This window comes from Dipodomys merriami, unplaced genomic scaffold (genome assembly GCF_024711535.1).
Source record: "Dipodomys merriami isolate MVZ:Mamm:240054 unplaced genomic scaffold, mDipMer1.0.p SCAF_8, whole genome shotgun sequence".
In the NCBI taxonomy this organism is placed as follows: Eukaryota; Metazoa; Chordata; class Mammalia; order Rodentia; family Heteromyidae; genus Dipodomys; species Dipodomys merriami.
This window is the reverse complement of record NW_027206401.1, coordinates 10,701,941-10,715,801: the sequence shown is the minus strand read 5'-3', so window position 1 is coordinate 10,715,801 and position 13,861 is coordinate 10,701,941. Positions and strand designations below refer to the sequence as shown.

The following is a 13,861-nucleotide window of genomic DNA, read 5'->3' as shown; positions in this document are numbered from 1 at the left end:
TTCCAAGCCAAGTCTGAAGATCAAGTCTTAGGTCTAGCTTTAGTGCCTCCTCCCTGCACCAGTTATGAAAAGCCTAGGCCATCTTGGCATCTTTGTCAGTCAAAAGCCAAGTTTTACGAGGGGTAGACTGGGCTCAGAAGGCCATCTTCGTGATAAACATATTGTCGATCCACTGTGGAGCTCCTGAAAATTATGTCCTGGCTTGAATTGAGTCCCTGGGTGTGACATGTAGGTGTAGCTCCCAGCAACGAAGTCTAAGAATGCGGCAGTGTGTGTGCAATGTGGGGTGTGCACCTGCTCCATGTCTGCAGGCAGTGGTTTATTTCACTATTAAGGTTTATAAAGAATTTAATCCCTTAATGTAGAGGTTTTAGCAAAGCTATGTTTACCACTGATCCAGGCTTTCAATAAGAATACTTTTTTTTTTTTCCTGAAAGTGGTATAGATTTGAAGGTAATTCTTGGTTTTTGAAAAAGAAAGTCCTGTCAAAAAGGTAGAACAAACCTCTAATAAATGTCTGTTCTGCAAGAAGTGGTTCACAGAGCCTTTCTGTACATGCTGACGCAGCTTCAGAACACAATTTGGATTCTTTCTTTTTTTTTTTTTTTGGTCGGTCATGGGGCTTGAACTCTGGGCTTGGGTGCTGTCCCTGTGCTCTTCAGCTCAAGGTGAGCACTCTACTGCTTTAGCCATAGCGCCGCTTCTGGTTTTTGAGTGGTTTATTGGAGATAAGAGTCTCATGGAGTTTCCTTCCCGGGCTGGCTTTGAACTGCGATCCTCAGATCTCAGCCTCCTGAGTAGCTAGGATTACAGGTGTGAGCCACCGGCGCCTGGCTTGGATTATTTCTATAATTTTTGAATAATTTAAATTATCTCAATAATTTAAAACATCAATTCTTGCTCTTATAGTTAAAGATACAGGGCTTAAAGTAATTCAGAAGGACTTAGCGAGGATCATTAAACTGGAAAGATGTAGAAGATGGAATCTACACTCAGTTCTAGACAACCCATAGCTCATTCTTTGTAAATAGGAGTGAGAAAGAAAACTATGCTCAAAACAGACTTGATTAGCAAGACTATAATTTTTATGCCCTGGAGAAAGACATTCTAAAGGGTACTCAAGCTGCTCGTTTTATCTAAAAGCTCCCTAAGGCATATTTTTCTCTTTAGAGGATCTTGATTATCTTAAGTGTTACAGAGAATTGAAAAGAAAACTTGCGGGCAGGATTTCACTTTCACCCTTCATGCTCTCCCTTCCCTTGTGATAGTGTTTAAAGGAAGTGGGAGAATTTGAGAGTATTATGAGCTGAATGTCATGGCTTCTAAAACTTCATATATTGTACCCCAAGCCCCTAGAATGGTTTTAGGGGGTGGTGCCTGTGGGGAAGGATTCGATTTTGAAGAGGTAGTCAGTGGGGAGCCCTAGATGGGGATTTGTTCCCTTATGAGAAGAAGAAACTGGGGTTTGCTGTGTGCCTGCCATGTTGGGACAGAGGGAAAAGGGAGCTCAGCTGAGTCAGGAGAGAGCTCCCAGCAGAGCCATGCCCCGACCTCCGCAGACCCTCACCTCAGACTGCCAGCCTCCAAGACAGTGGAGATAGTGCTGTTTATTTACGCTACTTGGTCTGTTGTGGCAGTTTCTGAAGCAGTCATCTAAAATAATTCCTGAAGGCCAGGTACCAGGAGCTCATGCCCTTAATTCCAGCTACTCAAAAGATTATAGTACTAAGCTATGCTGAAGATCATAGTACAAAGCCAAATTTGAGAGACTCTTATCTCCAATGCACCACCAAAAAGCCAGAAGTGAAGGTGTGGCACAAGTCATAGAGCTCCAGCCTTGAGCAAAAAGACTAAGGGAGATTGCCCAAGCCCCTGCGTTCAAGCCCCCCCAACACGTGTGTGCATACACACACGTGTGCACACACATGCATGAGACTGTAGGAGGCACTTACATTTTGCAGATAATACAGCACTGTCAAATATGTGAACTTTAGATGTGTGTGTTAGGGAAAGAACAGCGGATGAAAGGAGAGAAAGAAGGCAGACAGCTCAGCAGACCAGAACTGGCTTTCATCATGGCTGCAGAAGGACTCCATGGAACACGGAGCAGGGTTGGAGGAGCAAGGAGCGGGGAGTGTGGGGGTTTTAGGTTTTTTATACATTCAAGGGTGAGGTGTTCTTTGGCATTTCTTTGTCCTGGTTGATTGTGCAGCTGTCCTGTTGGGGGTTTTATGGTAGGGATCTGCTCTTGATGTGGGGTAGTCCTGCACTTTCAGACAAGGTCAGGGTGAAGTTTTCCTGAGAACCAGGAGGGGGTGCAGGGGGGGGTGGTCAGTGGGCAACACAGAGTTATGAGAACACAGCAGATCCCCATCGGTGTAGGAGAATGGTGGGAAAATTCTACCACATGTTTATACCTCTCCAAACCCAATATTTATCTTTGCCTTTTTCTTTTAGTAAAATACTCAACGAATCACATAGGTGATCCTTTGCATCTAGAATTGGGTTTTCCTACCTATGTTTAGTGGCTTGTTTTTAAATCTATCCAAAATGAATTTTTATATGTAAGCCAGCACGTGGCTGACACAGGTCCACTGGTCAGAGCTGCATGACGCCATCAGCACAGGGAAGATGAAATTCCATGTATCTCAGAGGATGCTGCTTCCCTCAGAGTTGGGATGATTAGCAAGGAAAGGGAGCTTTCTACAAAGTTCTGAAGCCTCCAAACCCCAATCTTTTTTTTAAATTTTATTTTATTGTTAAGATGCTGCACAGAGGGGTTCCAGTTACACAAGGAAGGTAACGAGTACATTTCTTATCCACCAATCTTAAGAACGGAAGTCTGCTCCTGTGGTATATTGCCCCTGCTCTTTTGAGGAGCCCATTGCAGAGCCCTAATTGGAGGAAGGGGCTAGCCAGTAACCAGCCCTGCTTCCATCGGGCGAGAACAGAGTCTGTGCATAGGTGTCAGCCACTGACTTGGAAAAGGAGAGATGATACCAGCCTCCCACAGAGCACTGGGTTCCCAGGAACCCTCCTTTGATGACTCCCCAGTTTGGGCATCAGGATGGTTGAACTCTGATCAGATTGCAGTTGGGAGTTGAAAGTTCGTTTTGAAAGCTGTGCCACATTGACCTCAGCAGGAAGCTCTGTTCCATTCTGTTGAGAGGCACGGTCATGTGGGCATTAAAAGCATAGACTTTGAACTTGTACTCACTGGAGGCTAATCTGAACTCACCTCTGCTATTGTCTTAAATCTCTGGTATCGGTTCCTTCATCTCTAAAATGAAAGTGAGTAACGGTACCAGTTTCCAACAGTGGGTATGGATCTCAGGTGAAAGAATAGCTGTGAAATGTCTAGTTCAGTTCAATGACCATGTGTGTGTGTGTATATATATATATATATATATATATATATATATATATATATATATATATATATATATATATATGACCTATTATTGCAATCCTAATATCAGATAAAGTAGCCTTCAAACTAAAATTAGCAAGAAGAGGTTAAAGAAGGACATTACATACTAATAAAGGGATCTCTCCTACAGGAGTATATAACAAGTCTAAATATCTATATACCAAATATCGGCACTGAAATTTATCCAAGAAATACTGCTTTCCCTAAAGTCACAAATAGATCCAAAGACATTGATTGTTGGTGACTTTAACACACCACTCTCCCCGCTGGATAGATCAACCGGGCAAAAACTCAACAGAGAAACTGCAGATCTAAACAACTGCATAGACCAATTAGACTTAACAGACATCTACAGAATATTTCACCCAGCAGCATCAGAATACATGTTCTGCTCAGCAGCACATGGAACGTTTTCTAAAACAGACCACATTTTAGGTCACAAAGCAAATATTAGGTAATTACTATTTCCAGTCATCATGGTTTTATATTTAATGCCTTTGCCGCTGGACTAAAATCACTAATCAGGCACTGATATTTTTCCTCTCTCTGGGGTGGACTATTACTGATCTTCAAGGACTTACCTGCTGGTGTCAGCTGTCTGTGTAACCTCTTCCAACCCACACCAAATCTGTGTTTGGCGCGTGACTTGTAGCTGCCAGTAAGTGTGCTGTGTGTAGAGGTTTGGTTAAGTGCCTGGAGCCTGCCCTGTGGAACCCAGATGTTGAACAAGGAAAGTGAGCCAAGCTTATTCTTTCTGGAGAGAAACCATAAGAAACCACTTGCAGAGAGGGTCCAGTCATGCCAGCGTCATAAGTTAAGCTTGACCCATAGTCCAGTGAATGCAAGCACAAATGAGACTCTGGTTATGAGCAAGAGAATGGCCAAGTCAACCCACAGGAACACTAGAAATAATGAATTCCTGTCGTTTGAAGTCATTAGGTTTAGTTTGCTGAAGGGGAGATGACTGAAATAATTATTTTATGTCCCTCTCCCTGTCTTCATGGATTACATGTATTTTCCCATGAAGATTTATAACCCTCCCCAATGTCCAAACTAGCCAGTTTCTTTCTTCTAACACAATGAACCAAAATGCAGACCCAGGCCTGTAATCACAAGAATGGAGAGGCGGAGGCAAGGAGGATTGAGTTGGACATACAATAATAATGACTTGGTATTGTCTGCAGAACGTGGTGAAACGTAGCTCTGTATGAAACCTGTGTTCATAGAGATCACCCTTGTTTTCCTTCCGATGCAAGTGGACGGCTGGGAAAGAAGAGCTTTCAAAGGGTTCGAGGAGCAGCTTTGCAGCCTGGCTGTGCTGTGTGATGTCCTCCAGAGGGTACCGGGGAGAGGCCAGGGCGCCTGCCCCGTGGCGCCTGCTCTGTGTGTCCCAACTGCTTCGCCACAGACATGCGAGCTCATACTGCCCTGGCCGGCCACACTGCTGGTTCGGGTGCAGCAGCAGCGCGCTCTGTATCTTCAGAAACCAAAGTTGCATCTGGAAAATGTTGGTTGCATCTGAATGGCATTTTTCTACTTGGTAAGCAGATCAGGGTCAGGATTCAGAAGTGGGATGAATGCCATGAAGGGATTGGGACGTGGGACGTGGACCGTGGCCTGTCTGCTTTGGGGTACTCTCTTGCCCCGTGGACCACCTCCATGGACGCAGTGTCCCTTTCTGCTATCACAGGCATGTGGGTCCTGAAGTTTTGTTCATTGGGTTAGCTGAAAGAAACTGGTTAGTTTGGACATTGGGGGAGGATTACAAATCTTCGTGAGCAGTTTTGCTCAAGACTAGTGCTTGAGTCCACTTGAGTCGCAGGTCCACTTCTGGTTTTTTTTTTTTTTTTGGGTGCTTAGAGTCACAAGCACTTTCCTGCCTGGCTGCCTTTGAACTGTGATCCTCAGGTCTCAGCCTCCTGAGTAGCTAGGATGACAGCATGAGCCACTGCTGCCTGGCTATTGTTGCTTCTCCATGGAGAAGCACTACTGTGTATACCGAACGTTAGTCAGCTTGATTCTATATATGCATATGCCCCTGTGTGTTTATCCGGGAGATTGTATTTTGGGTCTAAGATCTACAGATGAGTGGAAAAAAAATGTATCTTTTGTCTTTCTGGGACTGGCCCTCTCAGTGTAATAGTTTCAGATCCATACATTTCCCTGCAAATGACCTAATCTCGTATTTTGGTGGCTGAATTCCATTCCATTCTATGCACATCACATTTCCTTGACCCATTTGTCTGTGGAGGACAGCTTGGCTGTTCCTACAACTTGGTTATTGTGAACTGCGCTGCTGTGGGCACCTGTAGTGCGGGTGCCTGCGGTGTATCCTGTAGATGCCCAGGAGGGTACCACTGGATTATATATAGCAATATGTTTAGTTTTTTGAGGAATCTCCATACTGATTTCCATAGTGGTTGTACTAGTTTAGATTCCCGCTAGGAGGGTAATATCTGTGCATCCTTGCCAACATTTGTTGTTTGTGTTCTTGATGATGGCTACTCAGACTGGAGTAAGATGGAATCTCAATCTTGTTTTGATGTGCATTTTCTTTATGGTCAGGGATGGTGAGCATTTTCTTCATGTGTTTGTGGGCTATATGCACTTCTTGTGAGCAGTGTCTGTTTGGCTCCTTTGCCCATTTATTTATTTTTTGTTTTGTTCTTTATTTTATTTTTTTATTGTGAAAATACTGTACAGAGGGGTTACAATTATACGGGTAAGATAATGAGTACATTTCTTATCAAGCATTGTAGCCTCCTTTGTTTCCCCTTCCCATCCCTTCCCATCCTCCCCCTGCACCCCCCTTCCTTTCCTCCCCACCCCCCTCCTTTGCCCATTTATTATTGGGTTGTTGAACCCTTTGGGGTTTTGTTTTTTAAGCTCCTGTGTATTCTGATTACTGCACCTTTGCCAGGTGTCTAGTTGGCAATGACCTTCTCCTGTTCTGTAGGTTATCATTTTAGCTTAGAAACTATATCCTTTGCTGTGCAGCCACTTCTGAGCTTGATGTAATTCCATCTGTCAGTGCCCTCTCCCATTTGCCGAGTCCTTGGAATTCTATCCAGGAAATCCCTGCCTATGTCAATAAGATCTAGTGTCTCTCCTACTTCTTCTGGTTGGAGTCTCAAAGGTTTAGGCCTTACATTGAGATCTTTGGGCCACTTCAATGCATGTACAAAGTGAGAGACAGGGATCCTGCTTCAGACTAATCCATACGAATGTTCAGTTTCCCCCCATAGCACTTGCTGAAGAGGTTGTCTTTTATCCAACATGCCTAATGTAGCCAAAGAGATTTTTCGAGTTATACCAGTTACAGCCATATTGCTTCTTGCCCTAGAGAGGGCAATTTTGTGTCTTCTTTTCTTTTTGGCAGTACTGGAGTTTGAACTCGGGGCCTTACACTTGCAAGGCAGGCACATTACCATTTGAGTGATGTGGACAGCCCTCCTTTGCTTTAGTTATTTATTTTTATTGTGAAAATACTGTACAGAGGGGTTACAATTACATGGGCAAGATAATGAGTACATTTCTTATCAAGCATTGCAGCCTCCTCCTTCGTTTCCCCTGCAACAGTTGCAGATGTCATTTACATTTGTGTGAAAATGCAGACCAGGCAGAGGGAATCCCAGAGCCTGGGCCTGGATTGCGCTTTTCTGTCTGGTTCAGTCCCCAGTTTGGGGCTGCACTTCAAGTTCTTCCTAGAGCAGATGTGGTATAAACAGTATCTAGATTATCTGCTCAAAGTGAGTTCCCCTGTCAATTTCTATGATATATCATCTCAATTAGATTTTGATCAGCAGCTAAGTGACTCTGCATCTTCTGAGCATACCTCGCCTACTCTGCATTACAAGCACTCAGTAAATATCTGTAGGTGCTTCTGATTATGGTATGATAGAATGTGCCAACGACAGCCTAAGCTTTGTCAATAAAGCTGGGTTTCAATTATTTTACTTCTATAAATATATTTTTTTCATGGAGATGAAATACTTTATAACAGTTTATCTTTTGGCTGGGAAGGTGGCTTAGGGGTAGAGTGCTTGCCTAGCATTCATGAAGCCCTGGGTTCGATTCCTTTGTACCACATAAACAGAAAAAGCCAGAAGTGGTGCTGTGGCTCAAATGGTAGAGTGCTAACCTTGAGCAAAAGAAGCTCAGGACAGTGCTCAGTCCCAGGAGTGGCCAAAAAATAAGTTTATCTCTCTGAGTTTAAGGTGTATTTTATATATTTCTACTTACCACACCCAGAACTGTTGTTTGCTGTTCATGTTACAATGACACTCACTGATAGTCCTTACTTGATAAATGCAGGCTCATGCCTATAAGTGCATCCCTGTAATCCCAGCTTCTTTGGCAGTGGTGGTTGGGACCATTGTGATTTGAGGCTTACCTGGGCAATTTGGTAGATGTGGCGGTGGTATATGCCTGTCACCCCAGCTCTTCAGGAGGTATAAGAGCAGGGTCCAGTTCAGGTTGGACTAGGACAGTAACATGAGATACTACTTGAAAAGTAGCTAAAGCAAACAAACAAAAACAAAACAAAAGCTGAGAAGTGGCTTAGGTGGTAGAACACTTGCATAGCAGTATGAGGCCATCAGCTCAAGCTCCAGAGCAACCAAAACAAAACAAAACAAAGAAAATCAAAGCAAGCAAGCAAACAAAACCCTCAACCAAACAACTGAGCAACAACTAGAGTAGCAACAACAACAACAAACAAAAGCAAAACCCCAAACAAAACACAATCAGAAGAAATAGCAAGTCTCAGAAAAATATAGACAGTAGGATTCCAGCAATACATTCTACCTTCACCTTCCACGCTGATCACACGCTGTAGGTGGAAACAGCTGGAAGCTGGAGAGCAAGAAGATGTCCAGAAGCAAGCTCAGTTCCGATGGGAAGACTGAGTGCTTTTTCTTAGTGATCACCACGTATCCAGAAATGCTTAGCTTGAACCCATGGGTGCAGGCTCAGATTTTAGGGCTAAGACTGTCACAGAATACTTTTTCAAACACAAATATTCAAAGAGGCCGTGGGCACAGGTGGAGACGGACTAATCTGGGATGCTGCCGTTGGCACCAATGTCCACCCAGCTTCCATCTAGCAGTGGTCAGGGGCTGACCCTTCGTTCTCAGATGAAGTCAAATGGGAGAGGCTGGAGGGCTGAGATGGTTTGGAGGACTCTCCAGGACTTGCCACTGGTGAGGAGTTATTTTAGTGTCTGCTCCATCGGGCCTTAGAGTGGGTACAGGTTAATGGGAACTCTGTCTGCCTTTAGTGTGGAAGTAGAAGTTCCATCATTTCTGTGTCCATTTTTTTCCCTGACAGCACAGAGTTCACGGGCAACAAAGCAAGTTGACCACCAGTTCTGGGAGATAAGGATTATGCTCAGTACTTATTGAGGACTATTCCATCTCAACTTTGTATCAATCCCTTTTAAAGAGGAAGAAAAAGAGGTCAAGGGGCTTGCTCCACAGCCAGGTAGAAGAACCCGCCTTTAATCCTAAATTTGTCTAGCTTTTGATCCAGGATTGAAATCTATGAAGCATTGCCAAGACTCAGGCTGCCACGTCCTCCTCCTCCTCCTCCTCCTTCATTCTGTATCAGCAAATCCATGAGTTCTGAGATGAAGAGCTTCCTCATCCCCAGGATATGAGAGAGAGAGAAAGAGTAAGAGAGAGAGAGAGAGAGAGAGAGAGAGAGAGAGAGAGAGAGAGAGAGAGAGAGAGAGAGAGAGAGAGAGAGAGAGAGAGAGAGAGAGAGAGGGAGAGAGTGTGTCAGAGGTACCTCCCTTTACAGTTTCTGTTCAGACTAGTTACAAAGAGTAGTTTTAAAAGTCTCTAGTATGTATTTGGAATGTAAAGGAATTTGTTTATAAGAAAACATGTGGATTATTTCCACACATCTCTAAAAAATTCTTGTTAAACATTTGTGCAAGTAATAAAGTAACTCAATATTTATTCTATCTAATGAAAAGCATGTCTGAATTGTGGCTTGAGAGATCCAATTCTATTAATGGTTGAGCCTCAAACAGCATTGCATAAGTCTCTCAAATGACCTGAGTCTCTGCTAGCTCATCTGTTCATCAGAAAATTTGGGATGGTCCATCTCGCACAGGAGATTTGGCTGGAAGTGCCTGAATTTCTTAATTCCTGGAGTCAGAGTCTTTGCTAAATGACTGTTCAATTACAGCAGGGAACTTTCAAAAGTTAGTGGAAAGGTACTCTTTATAATATATGTGGTAGGTAACTTACATAATATATTATTATATGGTAATATAATAATATAATATATAAATCTATTAGATATTTATATATAACTATATATTATATAATAATTATATGTTATGTGAGGTATTTCAAAGTATCTTTATATGTATGGAAAAATAGTAAACCTCTGTGGAAATATCACAACAAAAACTGTGTGAAGTTACTTTGGCGTTAAAGAGGTAGAACATTTTATGTGATGTTTGGTATCCATGGTATCTGAAATGTCTCCATTCTAGAAAGGACACAGTTTATAAATGAATAAATAAATAAGTAAATAAAGGCTTATAGATTTTAATATGGGTTGGATACTTCAAAATTCATTCATGGATAGGTATGGTGTTACATACCTGTAATCCCAACTCCTTGGGAAGGTGAGGTATGATGATCATAATCAGAGGGCAGTGTGAGACTTTATCTGAAAAATGAACTATAAAAGCAAAAAAGTCTGGGAAAGTGGCTCAACTGGTAGAGCACCTACCTAGCAAGTGCAAGGGCCCCGAGTTCAAATACCAGAAGAAAAAATTCCCATGCCTGTTTACTCATCACTTTTTATTGTTATCTTTATGGAGATGGCTCTTAGGTCCAGCTGGTCAATACACTTGTTTATCTCTGAGGTTTGTTTGCTGGGTTTGTCTGAATGATCTATCCAAAGGTGACAATTATGTGTTAAAGTCACCAATGATCAATGTATTTGGATCTATGTTTGAGTCTATGTCTATGTTTTTAGGTCAATTAGTATTCATTTGATGAAATTGGGAGCGCCACTGTTTAGTGCATAGATGTTTAGAATTGTTCTGTCCTCTTGTTGGAGAGTTCCCTTTATGAATATGTAATGTCCTTCTTTGTCTCTTCTTACTAATTTTTATCTGCTATTACTATTCCTACTTTGGCCTGTTTATGAGGGATGTTTGCTTGAAAGACTTCTATCTAGCCATTCACCTTGAGTAGATCCTTGATTTTTTTTGTCAATTAGATGTGTCTCTCGAAGGCAGAAGATTGATGGCTCTTGCCTTTTGATCCAGACAGACACTCTATGTCTTTTGATTGGATGATTGAGCCCATTAATGTTAGTATTAGAACCGACAGGCATGGGAGCGTTGCTGTCATGTTACCGCCCTCCTTAGGGGTTGTGTCTCGTCTCTTCTTACTATAAGTACCTGCTCATCTGGTAGGGTCTGTTTTCTTTGCCTCTTTCCTGTTTATGTAGATTTTTTTTTTGTTTTGGTCATTGGGCTTGAACTCTGGGCCTGGGTGCTGTCCCTCAGCCCTTCAGCCCAAGGCTAGCACTCTACCACTTGAGCCACAGCACCACTTCCAACTTTTTCCGCTTATGTGGTACTGAGGAATTGAACCCAGGGCCTCATGCATGCAAGGCTAGCACTCTACCACATGAGCCACAGCGCCATTTCCAGTTTCCTGGTGGTTTATTGGAGATAAGAGTCTCATGGACTTTCCTGCCCGGGCTGGCTTTGAACCACGACCCTCAGATCTCTGCCTCCTGAGTAGCTAGGATTACAGGCATGAGCCACTGGTACCCGGCTATGTAGATGTTTTGTGTGTAGGATATCTTTGAGTATATTCTGTAGTTCTGCTTTGGTGGTGATAAATTATTTTAGTTTTTGTTTATCATGGGATGTTTTTGTTTGCCCTTCGGTTATGAAAGAAAGTTTGTTTGGATACAGTATTCTCAGTTGGTCCTTAGTATTCTCAGTTGGTCCTTGTTTGCATTCAATGCTTGACCGATATCATGCCAAGCCCTTTTTGCCTTTAGGGTTTCAACTGAGAAATCTGCAATTACTCTTGACTGTTTTCCTTTACAGCTTTAAGGATCCTCTCTTTGTTTTCTCCTTAACCAATTTAATCACAATGCAGCAATGGGAGCATCTTTTCTGGTCTGGTCTATTGTGTGTTTTAAAGGCCTCTTGTATCTGAATGATCTTTTCTTTTTGAATGTTTGGGAAGTTTACTGCTATAATTCTGTTGAATATGTTTTCTATGCCCTTACTTTTCTGTTCTTCTCCTTACTCAGTACCTATCAGCTGCAAACGAGGTCTTCTGATTGAATCCTGCAGTTCTTGAAAACTCCTTTCTTATTGTTTGGATTTCTTTTTTTCTTTTTTCTTTTTTCTGCTAAGGTTACTTACTCTCTATTATATCTATTCTGTCTTCAGACTAGAGACTCTGCCTTCTATGCCATCTATTCTGCAGAAGAGGCTTTCTACTTTATTTTTACTTTATTCTACTTTATTGCCTTCTGTTTGGTCATTTTTCTGGGTTTCTGTCTCTATTGAAGTCTTTTTAAAGATGTTGCATTGACTTCTTGACTTCATTGATTTATTTAGCTGTGCCTTATTTTATCTCTTTAAACTGGATGGCTATTTTGTTCATTGGACTCTCTTGCCATTTTTTTTTTAGAATTTATGTAGTATTCCTCATTCCCCCCCCATCCCTTCTTTTGCAGAGAAGATTTCTGAACAATGATCTAATTTGCTCAGTAACTTTAGTAAAAATTTGCTTTGTATACACTCAAACTATTAGTGCCTTTTGTTTTAATGTTTTGCTTAAGTAACAACAACAACAAAAAAGATATATTTTGGTCCACAGTTCTGGCCCAAGATTGAAAGATTACTTCTGGGGATGGCCTTGTTGTTGGAAGAGTTTCAGTGGTACACAAGCATCCCATGGTAAAAAACTCAGACAGCCTTCAGAGGATTATAACCCGTGAAGCTCTGTGCAGTTTTCTGAGATTATTAAACAAGATAATGTCAGACGTGGAAACAAAATCTGTTCTTGGCTTTGTTCAGTCACAATCATTTCCTGTTAGGGCATTCATTCCCTTCCCAGAGCCCTGCTAGTGACAGCAGACTCCCTACCTCCCTAAAGTTCAGGTTTTTATTCAAGGAGATGAAAACTGTTGAAGAAGAGCTCGGGAACAACCCAGAACCATACAGAAGGTGAGATTTCACTGCCATGTACATGTCTATGGGAAAAAACAAAGCTCACTTTGTTGTAGCCAGTGAGGAAACCAATCCCTGAACAGTATCAGGTGAAAGAGAGAACTTGGAGGAAGTTCAGAGTAGGTGACTTTTGGTGGCTTTCTTCTGGCTGGCTGTCCTTTCCATGGAGGTCCTGGATACATTTCACACCTCCCACCTTCTCTGGTCCTCATTGTTTAATGTATTAGTTACATTTTTGCTAAGATAGGAAAAGTTGGCATAATTTGAAGCTAAAACAACCCAGGTAGTGGCTTAAAGGTGAGGGAATAAGATAATACATGGAAAGTCACATTTCTACCAGATGGAAACGAATAGGAGAAGGTTGGCCTTCAGGAAGACCATAAACAAGGACACCAGTGCCGTGTTTTGTTTTTTAAAAAAATTAATTTCAAGTAGAAAATATAAGGAATTATACTACTGACATCTTCAAATTATTATCAGTAATACCCAACCCAGTAGCTTATGAAAAAACAATTAGAAGAAATTACTATTCAAATATATCAGGTTTGATAAAGATTAAACTCTAGATAAAACAAGAAGACATTTTTCTTATTAGGCAGGACAAAAAAAAAAAAAAAACACCACCAAAACCCAACAACAACCACAGGACAGATTTATCTTCAGCAGAGTGACCTGCCAAAATCTCAGCTCTGAGGCCCATCTGATAAAGGTCAGCGGCTGGACAATGGACCAATTACAACAAGCAGCACCTGCCTTACCCAAACAGCTTCATTCTTCCCTGGCCAAATGGCCCTGTCTTCTCAGAATTTACAAACCAGTAAAGTCTATTTCCCTCTACCATGTGTAATCCCATATTTTCTCCTTGTTTGTCTCAGATAGCAACCTATGTTCCTTCTACCAAAACTCTCCCTCTTCTAAACTAGGAAGGAGACAGGCACCAACTCCTGAGAATGGTTTTGAAGACTCCATGAAGAGTGTTGAGATAATCAGTTCATGATTACCATGGATTTGGATTTTAGAAGGTAATAAGTATTTTTCCAAATTACTACCTCCAGTTATGCAGTGGGTAGAGAAAACAGACCAAAGGAAAGTCCCCTAAACTTGTCTTCTTCAAAATATTTTTGTGGTATTGTCATTGTTATGAATTAGACAAAGCAAGGATAACACTCAATTCATGGACATCCTAAATTCCTTCTGTATGTTTG

At 41.9% G+C, this 13,861-nt stretch overlaps 1 protein-coding gene across 2 annotated transcripts in view; it reads left to right on the top strand.

The window, feature by feature from the left end:
- Ccdc170 (coiled-coil domain containing 170) overlaps positions 1–13,594 on the top strand; it is a 93,981-nt gene extending 80,387 nt beyond the window's left edge. Inside the window, exon 11 of one of the 2 annotated variants that reach the window (XM_070011090.1) lies at positions 13,532–13,594. In XM_070011090.1, the coding sequence (XP_069867191.1) occupies positions 13,532–13,579 (48 nt within the window). In that variant the 3' untranslated portion in view covers positions 13,580–13,594. Of the gene's footprint in view, positions 1–8,758; positions 8,824–13,531 lie in introns of those variants that run through there. The other variant, XM_070011089.1, reaches the window with a different exon arrangement.
- Positions 13,595–13,861: the final 267 nt, after the last annotated feature.